Raw genomic sequence first — 16,173 nt, forward strand, 5'->3', positions numbered from 1 at the left:
CTATTATACAAATCATAAGTGTAGTGTCCTAAACTCCCCCTCCCATGACGGTGCATACAGGTTTTCTTCCCTGATTTTCCCTTTGTGATCCGTTAGGCTTTGGCCATTAGAATCACTAGAAATTGCACTGGGACATAATTTGGCCTTGATTGATCTTCATTTTGCTTCCTAAACCATGTAAACGGTTTCATAAACACTACCAGCCGGTTATAAACATCATCATACAAAACACACAAACACACACACGCGTGCGTGCGCACACACAGACGCGAAACACTCCTTTCTTTAGCTTGTTTTGCGTCGGATGGAAACAATCAAGGTCCCAAACTGAATCTCCTGGGAATAAACAAGGACTTAAACTCAGGCAGATGGCGGTGGCTCTGGTGATGAATGGAGTGTGAGCCTGGAGTACTGAGAGAGTGTGAGATGAGTTGGCGGTTTGAAGCAGGGCTGAGTGCTCCCCTCTGTCAACAATGAGTTACAGTAACGATGCTAAATGCTAAATGGACTGCATTTGTGTAGCGCTTTTCCAACCACACAAATGTGCTTTAAAATGTATTTCACATTCACCTAAGCGACACCACGTCGTTCCGCCAGCGTTTTTGGGGGGAAGGATCACAAGCGCACATGCAAGCTTGTGTGCCCGCAAATATGCGTTTCCATACTATAGTCACACACTGCTAGCCCACCACTGTAGTACCCAATATCGCTGCTGTAGCCTAGCACGCAGATTCGTTGTTGGTAGGGTAGCTACTTGAGGCAAACAATAGCCGGCAGTTGGTACTTCACACCCAATCAGATGCGCAATCCGTCTGGTCTCTCCATTCAGTAGAATGAGTTGGGAAAAGGAGTTCTTTTCTCCTCTTTGTTGTCTGTGTGTTCATGGGAATAATTACAACTGAACATAGGTAGGCACTGACAGGTAACTTCAACAACAGAATACTGCTGAAACACGTTTCAGATGCCATAGTCAGGATAGCCTAATCTGATCAGTGTCACTCATTAAAATAGCATCCTCCCCAGTTTAAAACAATCTCCATTACATCACTGAACATGATTACACATTATGTGTTACATGTGGTACACATTCATAGACCAATGGAGGAGGGACACACACAGCTGCTCATCGGGAGCATATTTAGGGTCTCAGTGCCTTTGCTGGAGGAGTCAGGACACCTCCTGAGCCGCTGCCTGCCTGAGCTGCGCTGTATATAAACCACTCGGGTTCAATCTCATGCTTCCCGGAGCGTGAGCGGCCGGGAGGAGGAGAGGAAGAGCTGACATTTTGACGTGATGTTTGTAGGGATCCATCCCTCCCTCCTCCATTCTTTAATTTTTCCTGGAAGGCGCCGAGGTGAGGCTCATGCATCAGTCAAGCAGCAGAACACTTAGTGTGAGTGCAGAGTAGACTCATGTGTGTGCTCTGCATGCACAATGCACACGTCTGCCAAAACACAACACACACACACACACACACATACACACACACACACACACACACACACACACACACACACACACACACACACTGTGCAATTCTTTGAACATAAGATGCTGCATTCAAGTTCAGGAGAGTTTGGACAAGGCAATTCTCTTGAATGCTGCCTTCAGGCATGAAAAGAGGGAATTAACATTTCTTTCACCATAGTAAAAACTACATTCATGGTCTGGAGAGGGCACTTTTTACAGGCGGATAAATGGGCAGGGGCTCGAGCCCCCTTTGATAACCCTAACCCTTTGATATCTATGTGTGCACGTGCCTGGATTTAAATGTGTAACGGTGACAGCCCTGCTCTGTCGTTGCATCATGCAGGTGGAGCCATTCTTCATCAGCCTGGCGCTGTTCGACGTCTCCAAGAGCTGCAAGATCTCCGCCGACTTCCACGTGGACCTCAACCCGCCGTGCGTCCGGGAGATGCTGACCGGCGGCAGCGACGCCTGGGGGGGCCGTGCCTCCCCCTCCTCGGAGTCGGAGGGAGGAGGTGGGGGCGGGGGAGGCGAGGAGGGGGGAGGCGGCGGCGGCGGCGGCGGCGTGGTGGTGAACGGAGACGGAGGGAGAGGAGGGGACGGCCTGCCCGTCCTGCAGCGCGTGGCCGAGTCTCTGCTGCGCTTCCCCACACAGGTAGGCAGTAGGCCTATAGCCTAGGCCAGGGGTTTTCAAAGTGGGTGACGGGGCACCCTGGGGTGCCGCGACGGCAGTCCAGGGGTGCCGCGAGATCATTTATATTTGGAATTTATTTGGACACTTATTATATTTATTATATTTAGTATAATTTTAAACTTGAAGTACAAAGTTAATTTCAGCCATTTCTAACCAAAATCTCAACGTTTTCCTCGCAACATAGTCACTAAAATATCATCACTGTCGGGCAGAAACCTCGTATCTCCAAGTTTCAAATGTGTATGTCTTTTGGTAAAGCAAAGCCCTGCTTCATCATACAAGACGGTCGCACACAACTAGTGAAAACAGCCGATCTACAAGCACACAACGCCTCGCGATGCGAGGCGTTGTGTGCTTGTTGATCTGCTGTTTTCCCTAGTTTAGTACATTTTATAGATGATAAATACAAAACAAGCGGTTTTGGACATACAAGGTTTCCACCCGACAACGATGATATGCTATAAATATAAGGTGCTGGGAGTTAAAATTATAATGTAGGGGTGCCTTGGATTAAAACAATATTCATGGGGTGCCCTGAGACAAAAAAGTTTGGGAACCCCTGGCCTAGGCACCTTCATTTAGCACATTCACACATAAAGACCTGAGGCCGATTCTACAAGTGTCAGTTGTCTATGTGAGTGGTTCTCAAACGTTTTAATGTCAGGGACCCCCAAGATCATATGTATTTGGCTGCCGACCGCCATCTCAAAAAGGACCCCCAAGATCATATGTTTTTGGCTGCCGACCGCCATCTCAAAAAGGACCCCCAAGATCATATGTATTTGGCTGCCGACCGCCATCTCAAAATATTATGTTCTTACTTTGAGAACCACTCATTCAGTTGATTCAGTCAGATTGATAGATAGATACTAACCTTGTTCTCAGGCTTTTCTCATCTCACAAAGACAAACGCCCGGTAACTGGACTTGTACTTTGTATGCACTTCCTCCGGAAGCTGTGTTTTTCGACCAATTCATTCATTCATTCAAACCTTTATTTATACTCGAGAGACATTGAGGTTGCCCTCATTTGCAGTGTCGTCGAGATACATCACAGTACAATCAATATTCACAAAACATTTACAGAACATTTACAAAACAAGTTTACAATTGCAGACATTTGCAGGTAGATCTGCAATCAAGGATTTAAAATGACCATATGTTATAGGAGAACCTATCTTGAATGTAAGCTGTAGTTCATTCCAGGTGGTTGGGGCATTAAAGCAAAAGGCTATCTTCCCTAGTTTTTACTTTGGGGACCTTTAGTGTGAGCCAGTCACTGGAGCGTGTCCTATACGTCACAGGATTCCAGTCCAGCATCGACTTAAGATACAATGGTAAGGTACCATCAATTGCCTTGAAAATAAACAGATACCAATTCGCCTGTCGACCAAAGAAGTCTATGCATTCCCTGCAAAACTATAAAAAAGAAAAGGATCAACAGATCAAACAGATATATATATACAGCATCAACGTAACTTAGTCGTGCTGTACTTCCTGTACTGCCACTTTCAGCAGCAGTTCTTGCCCCTGTGTAGAGAGATGGTCTGAATCATGGCGTCAGCAACACTGAGTCACAAGTGAAACCTATGTCAGCTATTCAGTACCGAGTGTGAGCAACACAACTGACCATATCATTACTGTTGGGTGGAAACTTTGCATGTCCCAAACCGTTACTTTTCAGTTTTACATAGTACCTGTGTACCTGTGTCTCAGGATCCTGATGTACAATGCGTCGTGAGCATCTAGATCAGATATCTTTGCTACGTTTGCATGACACAATTGAGGAAGAAATGATCTGGCTGCATATGCTGCATAATAATACTTCTACAATACATCATGATTGTTGGTAGGTTGTAAGAGTAAATAGCAGATAGCTATTGTTTTGGTACAGCCTATCTTGTGCTGGTTCAGCTCGTGCTTGAAGCAGCAACAGCATAACTGTGATCTCTGACTTGTGCCTCCTGGTAGAACTACCGTACCACTGACACGAGTGTTAATGTACTTCTCCCCATGATATCATGTACATAAAGCTTAACCACCACCACTGATTGATCCAGAACTCCACAACACTGTCAAACATCAAAGTGTAAAATATTTCAATAAAAACGTAAAAAAATTGATACAAGGTTTCTGCATGATAGTACTATATTCATACAGTATGATGGCCATTTTGCTCTTATGTCATACTGAGGAGGGATTGTGGTCCCTGGAGACATTTGTCCCATTCTATGCCGGTAGATCTGTTAACCCATCTGGTCAGCTCTTCATTAGTCATCGGAGAAAACGTTCCTAGGCACTGTGCCACCCTGCAATTACCCTGCCAGCTGATCAAAGTCCTCAGTGCTGCCGTGGCTTCGGTGCCGTCCACCCACCGCTTTCCAACCGGTCGATGAGCTGTCACACAATTCTGCACAGCGGTGCACTTCCCTATCAAAGCACAGCGTTACCTGGGTTTACATGTGTAAACGGGATGTACAGGGACGTCTGGAGCAGCTGACGGATGTTGTCTAGGGATGGGACGATATGAAAATTTCATATCACGATTATTGTGGCAAAAGAAATCGCGGTTTACGATATTATCACGATAATCAAAATCCATTATCCTGGGTTGGAACGTTTGCCCAAAAAATAGCAGATCTACAAGCTCACAACGTATCGCAATGCGATGCGTTGTGAGCTTGTAGATCGGCAATTTTTTGGCAAAGACATTTGATAGAGAGTGAAAAAAGACTGTATCAAGTACGTATATTATAAGTACCTTTTACCAATTATAGAGGGTTTAAGTGGTACCGGATATGCTGCTCTGCAAATAAAAGGTGAATTGATCCCAGTGCATGATGGAGGACGATATCACGATATGTTAAATCTCCACGATACGATTATCGTGAGTGTTTTTTATCACGATAAACGATAATATCGCGTATCGTCCCATCCCTAATGTTGTCCTGATTTTCCTCGACTCCACCGAGGTCTGAGGATATTCTGCTGACAGTGCGGTAATCGATCGCGAGAGGGCCCCTATGTGAACCCAGGATAATAGTGTTTTTTCGAATAGACTTTTCCCCTTGTTAATCAAAGTGTTGTGAATCAATTTTCATGCTGCCGTAGCGTTTCCAGATGTTTGGCCGCGCCTGTCTGCAGGGTTTCCTACCTCTTGACTATTGACCGAAAACCTTGTGTTTGGAAGTCTGACAGTGTTTGAAAAGGGCCCGGTCCTTTTTTGCGTCCCAGCGGAGCACATTAGGTTTACTTTAGCGCTTGTGATCTATTTCAGAGCGGCTTCTTTGCCAGGTTTGTGATCTCATCTCAGCTGTAGTAAGCACTGCCTGCTGCCACTTCTCTTTACAATATATCAGACCTGTAGTTTATTGGGGAAAGAATTATGTTCACGTGTTATTCTCGACTCAGTGTGTGCTTTACACTGCCGCAGGTGTTATGTGAGACGTGCTCACATAGAAATGCATTCGCGTACAATAGTGGTTCTCAAAGTGGGGTCCGGAGACACCCAGGGGTCCTTGGGGTGGTTCCAGGGGGTCCCCTGCAGCTACATTGCTTAATGCAGCATCGCAATCATTTTAACCACCCGTGCCGTGTTGCGAGCTTGTACATGTGCTATTTTTGAACAAATTCTCATAAATGTAAGAACATTTTGAGTAATTTAGAGGGGATTTGGCACAAAACCCTTTCAGATGGGGCAAGGGGTTGGGGTGTCCGTGGCCAAATACTAATCAATACTTAATTGAAAGACGTTGCGGAACACTGACGTACAGTAAATGCTTACTCGCGCTCCAAGATTATGGCCGCCAGCAAGAGTGGTGCCCCGCAGTAAACCAAGGTTTTGTCGGTTGCTTTGCACACACGTACAGGCTACTGTACACACACACACACACACGCACACACACACACACAAACACACACACGCTTTCCGTTCCGTGAGACACACAACACGAACATGATATGATTAGACGAGCAGACCATGAACACATGGAAATCGATCACATCTCCAGCGTCTCTAATCCATACAGGAGGCAATTTAGCAGCCTCCCGTATGGATTAGACGCCGGAGAAGGGACGAACCAAGGTTGCAAGAAGAGACCCAACCCAGACTTTACAGAAAAACATAGTGACACACGGGACGGTTTTTAGCCCAGAAGCCCCGGACAGGTAGCAGACATAATCCATGCCGCGTCGGACTGTTTGAAAACTTTCAGACGCTAAATAAAACAAAGCCTTGCAAGCGTACGCAGAGGAGTCTAAATTATGGGCCTACTGCTGTGCTGTAGTGCTGCAGACCAGCCTCTGTGTCACAGCACACACACACGCGCACACACACACACACACACACACACACACACACACACACACACACACACACACACACACACACACACACACACACACACACACACACACACACACACACCCCGTCACTGTCGGGCAGAAACCTTGTATCTCCAAGTTTCAGATGTGTATGTTTTCTCGTAAAGTAAATCCCTGCTTCATCACACAAGACTGTCACACAAAACTGGTGAAAATAGAAGATCCACAAGCACACAACGCCTCGCATCGCGAGGTGTTGTGTGCTTGTAGATAGGCTATTTTCACTATCCCAAATATTTTTAAAATGATAAATACCAAACGAACGGTTTTGGACATAGAAGGTTTCCACCCGACAACGACTATATATATATACAAGCAGCAAGCTGCACTGTACCTCTGTTATTAGTGAGCTTGGCAGACCACAGTTTAATTTAGGTGCAGTTGGGTGTGGTCCAAGGACGGAGCTTTTAGCTCTCTCTCTCTGTGTCTGTCTGTCCCTCTTCCTCTCTCTATCTGTCTGTCCCTCTTCTCTTCCTCTCTCTTTCTCTCTCTATCTGTCTGTCCCTCTTCTCTTCCTCTCTCTTTCTCTCTCTATCTGTCTGTCCCTCTCTCTGTCGTCTCAGGAACAGCACTCAGGATGTAATGGGCTCTCTGGTCTGTTGTTCCGTAACAGCATCCATCTCTCTCTCATAATAATACACTACTGTCTACAGATCCAATAGGATCGCTTGGGTATGGCCAGGGAGACAGCAGTTCTCCAGATTTAACATGAAACAAACCCGGAACTAAATCTTCCTACGATTGGCCGCTAGTTTCGCTGTTTCCCACCCCGGCTGGTACCAAAAGGAATATGTTCTCCATTGGACCCCATTCATTTTTCCTAGAACTTTACATTTGATTTTCTTAACCTAATAAACATGGTCACAAATACTTTATGGTTCCTGTTGCTAGTTTATGGTCTCCGTTTCAATCACCATGATGTGGGTTTTGTGAAAATATGGTTCCATTTATTTTATAATAGATGTTAAAGCTAATCATTCTCCACCATTCTCATCTACACCCATAGACCATCAGCTTTATTTTCAACAAGCTAAAAAGAAATATATATCTGCCTTTCTCTGCAACCAGCTCATAGCGCCACGGTTTCCAATTAAGAACAGTTACAAAAGAGAAAAGCTGCAACCATGTGTCATGCGTCGGATGGTGGAAAAGTTAACTTCCAAAAAAATAAAAAAGGTGTGACTGTGGCAATTGTGCATGGCTTTGTCCCGGTCCTGCTTTAAGTAGAATGGGAGCGATCATGTGAGGAATAGGGAGACTGTATAACGGATGTATATATATATTATACAGTAGTGTGTGTACTGTATGTGTGCTTTTCTGTTTGGCACACTGTGTTCCTCCAGTCATCTGACTCACTGCACGCACTTTGTATTATTAATGAGACAATTAATAGAGCCATGATACAGTATTGTGATTGAAAGCATTAGCTTTGGCTATAAGTCAGTTGTATTAAATAAAATATACATGCAAATGTAACGGAGGTGATCCAAACCTCCCCACCTGGTTTCAAACCCGGGTCTCCCGCGTGAAAGTCCAATATCTTAACCATCACTCCAAAGGGATATCCCTATGGAACGAGAGCAGATACTAGACTTTTGAGGCTTCAGGCTGGGGCTGCGACTCTCTCCGCCACACTCACCCCCCTTTCTTTGACCTCCTCCTACGGGGAAGCCCGGATCCGGGTCACGGCACCAATGTAACGGAGGTGATCCGAACCTCCCCACTCGGTTTCAAACCCGGGTCTCCCGCGTGAAAGTACAATATCTTAACCATCATTCCAAAGGGATATCCCTATGGAACGAGAGCAGATACTAGACTTTTGAGGCTTCAGGCTGGGGCTGCTACTCTCTCTGCCACACACATATACTGGAAATAAAATCAGGTTTTATCTTCTCTGGAATGTTTTGAAACCTTTCAGAAGTAACCTTTTCCTCCCAGAGCGTGTTTGTATGCATGCACGTACAGTACAGTAGATTATGAATTGTTTCCCTTTGCAAGTGCTCATATTGCACGAGTGTGACACACGAGAGCCACGCACCATCTCACAAACCCAGAAATAGCTGTGAGCCTCATGTCGGTTTCCTGTATGACTTGTGCTACTGATGGCAAACCACTTCTGCCTGCTGTAGTAGGCTTTGTAGAGCACTGCAGGAGTAGTTCAGGCATGTGCGCACACAGGGGTGTAGCACGAAATTCTGGGCCCTGGGTACAAGGATTCACTGCGGGACCACCCATGAATGTTCTTCATTGAGGGGGTGTTTAAACCCATTTAGACTGGGAATGCATTATTACGAATAATTTTGTGCTTTAACTATTGAAAAATAGCAGGTATAGATCTGCTAGTTTTTGAAATATCTTGAAAATATGTCTTCGAATATTTCAAATCTTTCTTTCTATTCTATGTCAGTGGCGCTCAAACATTTTCACGTGAAGGACCCCCAAAATTATATGTATTTACTATTTGGCCACGGACCCCCATCTCAAAATATTTAGTTCCAGGGACCCCCCAGAAGCAAAATTTTAGTTACAAATGTTCCCTTTTGCACACATTTTCACGACTTTTCAAAAATAGCAGATATACAAGATCTGCTATATGTATAAACTCTGTTTAAAATAATTAAGGCCCCTCCACCTGCAGTTTTTACTATGGCCGTGACCCCCCCTTCCATGCCATAAGCGAAGGCAGCATTCAAGAGAACTGCCTTGTTCAAACTCTCCTGAACTTGAATGCAGCATCTTATGTTGAAAGAATGTCCCTCTCTGTGTAGAAATCAATGCCGTTACGCCACATCTCCAGAATTGAGTTCTGAGTATGCTTAGTTCAGTGTGGTATCATCACGCACCAAAAATAGCAGACCTCCAAGCTCACAGCGCGTCAATGCGTTGTGAGCTTGGAGGTCTGCTATTTTCGATATTTTCACCAAAAGGCCCTTTTAGAAATGTCAGCCACTGCCTCTCTAACATTCTCTGCTAGTCCCCGGAGTAGTTTAGAATGGCTTCTGAATTCATTGATTTTTGTACTCGAGTGCCTGGCCAAATTGTGATGAACGATTTCCCCCTCCCATAACTAATGTGTCCGTCAGCATCAGGTCGAACAGCCTTTAACCCATCTTCCCAATTGAAAAATGAAATCCAAATGAATAGCATTCCAGACAGAGCCGTCAATATGAACCGCATGCAGGGACGTGCTGGCCATTGGGAAAAGCGGGACAACTCCCGAACGGCCGGTTCATTCCTGGCCGGTCCAGGCCGGCCATTAGGAAAACATTTAAAATAAAATGTCGACCTTTGTTCCATTTTGGGGGCTGGGCGGCCAACAAAGTAAATCGTCACTGTCGGACAGAAACCTCGTATCTCCAAGTTTCAAATTTATATTTTTTTTCGCAAAGCAAAGCCCTGTTTCATCATATAAGGCCGTTGCACAAAAGTAGTGAAAACAGCAGATCTACAAGCACACAACGCCTCGCGGTGCGAGGCGTTGTGTGCTTGTAGATCGGCTATTTTCACTAGTTTAAATCATTTTTAAAATGATAAATACAAAACAAACGGTTTTGGACATACAAGGTTTCCACCTGACAACGACGAAATATAACTCATGTACAGTAATTGGCCCACTGGCTTGTCACTTGTCATGATCTGAAATGGCAAATCTTTGAGTAGCAGCAGCACTAGACGGGTTTCTTGTTTACAAACATTGAGACTAAATGCACAGCTGAAAGTATCATGTAATCAATTCCGTCCAATCCCCAAACCTATTGTTTTGGGGAGCGCTGGTTTCATTGGCTAAATTTGGTACGGACCCTGCGCACGCATCTAGTTTTATCAGTGTAACCTGGACCAGAAACCCGTCTATAGAGAGAGATCTCTCTCTATAGCACGCAATGAGGGCCTCTCCAACTCTTTTTCCCGGGCTGAATCAGGGGCCCAGCACGTCCCTGACCGCATGATCAAGTCCCTTCACTCCTCCTCCTCCCCCTTCTCTTCTCCTCCAGGGCATCTTCTCAGTGACCAATCCCCACGCAGACATCTTCCTGGTGGCCCGGGTGGAGAAGGTCCTCCAGAACGGCATCACCCACTGCGCCGAGCCCTACGTCAAGACCTCGGACATCACCAAAGTATGTCGTCGTCACTCTGCCTGCCTCGCGTTCTTGCGTCACTGAAACGCTTCCACGTAAAACATTACCTCGGCTAAAACAGTGGCTCTCAACCTTTTCAGGCCGCGACCCTCAAAAATAGTCAAATCTGAACTGGGGACCCCCCACCCTGATAAAGCACTTGGAATGTAGAATTCATTTCAGTTTGTCTCGGTTACACAGATACTGTAAATATTGTGAAAATAGCCGACCTATAAGCTCAGAGCGCCTCGCGACGCAAAGCATTGTGAGTTTGTTTCAAAATGTTTGCCTCTTTCTTATATTATTTGACAATTTAGCCCACAATGTTTGACCAGTTAGTCTGTTGATTACTTTCGATGCAACAATGCTGTTTGTTTTTCCTTTTTTTTAATATTAAAATATCTTAAAGGTCATTACATTGTCACTTCACTGTCATCTGGGGACACCCCCAAAATCATCTGTTTGAGAACCACAGGTTGAGAACAATTGAGCTAAAAGAAGGTCATGCTTAGTTTCATGTCAACCACTGGAACCAGTTCCCACGGTTCACTGGAATACAAAACGGTGATCCCACACGCTACTAGTTCTACAGAACATCTTTTGTCGTCACCTGTCTACGTAACGTCCTACCTCCTTCTCACACCTGCGTCTTATTGTTTCCATTTCACGATGTGTCTTTCCAGACGGCCCAGAAGGTGCTGAAAGCCGCCAAGCAGACCTGCCAGCGTCTGGGCCAGTACAGGATGCCTTTCGCCTGGGCCGCCAAGTAAGAGAGCATGCAATAACACATAGCTCACCTAGGGATGGGATCGATAATCTCTATTATCGTTTATCGTGATAAAAAAAAAACACTCACGATAATCATATTGTGGAGATTTAATCTATCGAGAAATCATCCTCCGTCAAGCACTGGGATCAATTCACCTTTTTATCTACCGAGCTGCATATCCGTGTACCACTTAAACCCTCTATAATAGGTAAAACGGACCTGGAAACAACCTTGATATACAGTCTTTTTTTACCCCACTCTTTAACAAATCTCTTTGCCAAAGAATAGCACAAGTTCAAAACACTTCAGAACTTGACGTTTTTGTGAGCTTGTAGATATGCTATTTTTTGGCAAATGTTACGCCCCAGGATAATGGGTGTTAGGGATATTTTGATTATCGCCATAACATCGTAAATCACAATTTGTTTTGGTCACAATAATCATGACATGACATTTTCATATTGTCCCATCCCTACAACCCATATCTCACTGCATGAGTCTGAGATAAATCTGTTAGGATTCATCATGGGAACAGCACAATAAGGCTGACATTACCCTGAGGCTCTGGCTTAGATGTGTTCAGAATCTATCTGCCCAATATTGATGTAATAGATCCTCTTCTTGCTTCAGGGGTCAAGTATAATCTTAGCCATGTGGTGTATAAGATGTGATATTCCTATGTGGTGTAAGATGTGATATTCCATACTAGAGGATGCATGCAGTGCACCCCAACTCCATGCGGGGGCGCATAGCTGAATGGTTAGGGAGCCCGCCTGGGGAACCAGAGCCCCTCGTTGTCCCAGGTTCCATTCCATGCCAGGCCAGCAATGTCGATGTGTGTCCCTGAGCAAGACTCTTCTTAACCCCTAATTGCTCACGCGTTCCTTGTGGGCAGCGAATCAGGAGTAGGTAACTATTATTATTATTATCATGCAGACATGGGACCGCAACCTCAACTACAGATCGCCTGTGGAAGAAATGCTGAAATGAAAACAGCTTAAGTTTGGGAAAAGTTAAAGATCTGCTTTGACAGTCGCTGCATAAGCCAATGGTCAATGCATGTGTGCAATTTCATCTGATTCACAAAAAGGTTTATCTAGTGGTGAAAATAAAGTTTCCCCAGGACTACAGTGTGTTGGCACCTGATTTACAAAAAAGTTTATCTAGTGGTGAAAATAAAGTTTCCCCAAGACTACAGTGTGTTGCCAACCACCCTAATTCGTCCCTACCTGACAAAATCAGCTTTGCCAGTCGCTGCATCTGCCAATGGACAATGCCTTTGTCCTGATTCAGAACAATTGGTCCTACTACCTACTAAGGGAAAAAAAACAATTGAGAAAAACTTACTGAGGACACAGGACAGACACACATTTTCCACCACTGGGGTATTAACCCTGATTGCCTCTGGTTCCCCAGGCAGGTGTTCAAGGACGCCCAGGGCAGTCTGGACATGGACGGGAAGTTCTCCCCTCTCTACCGACAGGACAGCGGCAAAGTCTCCACCGATGACATCATCAGGCTGCTGGCTGACATCAGGAAGTGAGTCGAGTCATCATCATCATCGCCGCACGCTCACCGACCGCACTTGTTAGCTTCTGTTTCTGCTGTGTTGTTGTTTCCTTTTGCGAGTCTGCTGCGCTTGGTTACCGTTGTTCAAAACATTACGCTCAGATGTTGCCACACACACACACACACACACACACACACACACACACACACACACACACACACACACACACACACACACACACACACACACACACATGGAATAGACAGGATATTGTCGCTGTCAGTTGGAAACCTCATACTGTTGTGTCCAAATGTCCAAAACTGTTACTTTTCAGGATGAGGAATATTGTTAATGCATTTTCCAATTGTTTATTAGATCAGTGGTTGTATTTTCATATTTCTTTCTCTCTTTTTTTCATTTTTTTCATAAATGAATGCCCTACTATAGTGGTTCTCAAACCTTTTTCATGCCAAGTACCCCCAAATCGACAGCCCGCCGACCCCCTTTTGAAAAGATATGCCAGGAATCCCGATTAGAGAAGATTTTTACGTCTCTAGCAGGGACGTCTCAACCATTTTCATTTCAAGGATCCCCAGATTGTCATGCGTTAGGCTATGGGGAAAAAAAGTTTAATGGCATTTCTATCTCTGAGACCTCAATTTATATTGTAAAATCAATGTTAATTTAACTCCGAGAGTGTACAAATGGAACCAAATGGACCCGTTTCCGTTTGCACCCTCTGCACTCTCTACATGCCCATAACTAAGGGTCCATTAGGTTTTTTTTATTTTATTTTTATTCCCCTGTAAAGTAACAGTTTGGGAGTTTCTACCCGACACCAGCAGTAGCAGTATCAAACTGGAGGGTGGTTGAACAGAGAAAGGTTGAGATTCACTGGGTTCAACTTCTCTCTCCTCTGCACAGGCCTGAGAAGAGCAAGCTCCAGACCATCCCTGGACAGCTGAACGTCACCATCGAGTGTGTTCCTCCTGACATCTCCAGTATGTACTGTAGTCCTCTGCTCTGCGTACGCCTTCATGATCCTACCATTTATCCCCTGGAACAGGGTTGTCTCCACCAGTAGCCCGGTCACAATTATTTTGCATAGTCTTCATAATCGACATAATTGTTTCCATGTTTAAACATTTTCATACATTTCCACAACAAATCGCTGATCTACAAGCTTACATCATGTCACAAAGTGACAAGCTTGTAGCTATTTTCCACAATTTTTAAATGTTAGTAATTGTGTGTGTGTGTGTGTGTGTGTGTGTGTGTGTGTGTGTGTGTGTGTGTGTGTGTGTGTGTGTGTGTGTGTGTGTGTGTGTGTGTGTGTGTGTGTGTGTGTGTGTGTGTGTGTGCGCGTGCGTGTGTTTCTGTTCGTATGTCTGTGTGTATATCTGTGTGCAGCTAATCTCCGACACTGTTGGACCGATTGGCACGAAACAGTGCACGCACACCCCCTGTAGGCCTGTTATAGCGGGTCGATTACTTTTTTATATTACTCTTACAGATTTTGTCCTAACATCATGCAAATCGGTAAGATGAATTGGTTAGATTTTTCTGAATCCCATTGCAAGTTTGCGGGCCCTGGGTAGGCAACCCGGCCTGGCGGAGACCTGTGCTCTGAGGAGCACACTTTTTCAGTTTACATTGTAAAGTAGAACGTTCACTTTGGAAGATTACCTTGACCCATGTAGCGAAATAAAAGTCTGACAGTGTACAAATAAGACGTGCTCCACCGAATGTTTAAACTCAGCAGCGCTCATTTGAGGATGTTTACTCTTCTCTAAGTTTGTGCAAGTGGCCGCTTGTGATCTGATTAAGGGCACTCAACACTAACGATTATAACAAGCAGAGTTATCCAATAATGTGGATCTCAGGATCCTCATGGGAACGCCGTGGCTCCAATATGGATCATGTGGCCAGCCTTCCACGTCAGTCATTTATGTCTATGACATGTCGATGATGTACAGTATGACTCCAAATGTTGGCAAGATTTCAACCCAACCAGAGCCCCGTTAACTTGCATAATAAAGTGAAATATTGCAAAACATTATGAAACATGCAGTAAATTATGCTACATGTTATGTAAACATGTGTTGGCTGTACTATTGTGGTCTAGAACTGGCAGCGTTGCACAAAATTGTTGGCACTGATCGCGGTTTGAGTGATTAGCTCACTTAGCTCTGACTACACAGACAGACAGACCCTCTGTTAGACCGATTCCTGCAGAACCCATACAAGATTAAAAAAACCTTCCAGAACGAAAGTCTAAGATTGGCTCCTTACCCTAACCCAGGGGTGTCCAATGTGCGGCCCGAGGGCCAAATGTGGGCCCGAGGACACATTTATATGCCCTGCAGCTTCATTCCTAAATGTTATTATAAACGGCCTGCCAGCATCGTCAAACCAGAATATTTTCCCAGAGTATAATTTTTCAGGATTGTTCCCTATTGTCTCTTTCTGAAGGGGTCAAAGAAAGGCTATTTAATTGTATTTTCTTACCTTGCACTTCTGGTTACATTTGGTAATGTGAAATAAGGTTTTTTGAGTTTTGTTCAGAGCAGACACCTGACAAAAGACCATTGATATTTATTCATATTGATGATGATAGTTAAATAAAATCGTTAACGTTTAAATGCAAGGCATATGTATGTGGCTTTGTATGTCAGCCCTTTGGTGTTTGAATATTTGAAAAAGGTTTGGACACCCCTAACCAGATCTGGAATTTCGTCATTTGTGGGGCAAGTCCACTTGGCCTTTGGCGTTGTCATTTTGTTTTATGGCACAAAGGCCAAATGCCAGGGCAGGAAGGCCATCAAATAAAACAATATTAATAGTCCATTGAAATAATTTGTTGAATTTAAGTGTTAGGGATGATAACCTAATCTGCAGTGAAATAGATACATTATGGTATTCACAATCTGATCCATGCTCAGCCCTGCACCAATCAAATTCACTGGATTGGTTTAAAGATGGGACTTCTGGGAGTTAAGATTTCAGATTCTCAACAAAATACACTGGTGTCTACATGACAAGAAAGAGACACCTGTGTCTACTGTCTACATATTGAAAGAGACAGAGGAGAAATTGGTACAGTCAGGGGCATTAAGGTCACTGTGGCCTCGGGTCTTGCCATTGGTTTGAGGGGCACACGGCCAAACTGAGGGCCCATGGCCTTCATGGCCTCCATGAAACTCCTGCCTTGCACCTAACCCTATACAGAGTTATTA

At 44.6% G+C, this 16,173-nt stretch overlaps 1 protein-coding gene across 1 annotated transcript in view; it reads left to right on the forward strand.

The window, feature by feature from the left end:
• Positions 1-16,173, forward strand: part of dock11 (dedicator of cytokinesis 11) — a 161,035-nt gene that overhangs the window by 39,330 nt on the left and 105,532 nt on the right. Inside the window, exons 12-16 of the mRNA XM_080741633.1 lie at positions 1,814-2,122; positions 10,536-10,658; positions 11,342-11,424; positions 12,844-12,966; positions 13,862-13,938. Coding sequence (XP_080597759.1) covers positions 1,814-2,122; positions 10,536-10,658; positions 11,342-11,424; positions 12,844-12,966; positions 13,862-13,938 — 715 coding nt within the window. The remainder of the gene's footprint in view (positions 1-1,813; positions 2,123-10,535; positions 10,659-11,341; positions 11,425-12,843; positions 12,967-13,861; positions 13,939-16,173) is intronic.

The sequence above is a fragment of the Nannobrachium achirus genome, assembly GCF_963921795.1.
Source record: "Nannobrachium achirus genome assembly, chromosome: 14".
NCBI classification, from domain to species: Eukaryota; Metazoa; Chordata; class Actinopteri; order Myctophiformes; family Myctophidae; genus Nannobrachium; species Nannobrachium achirus.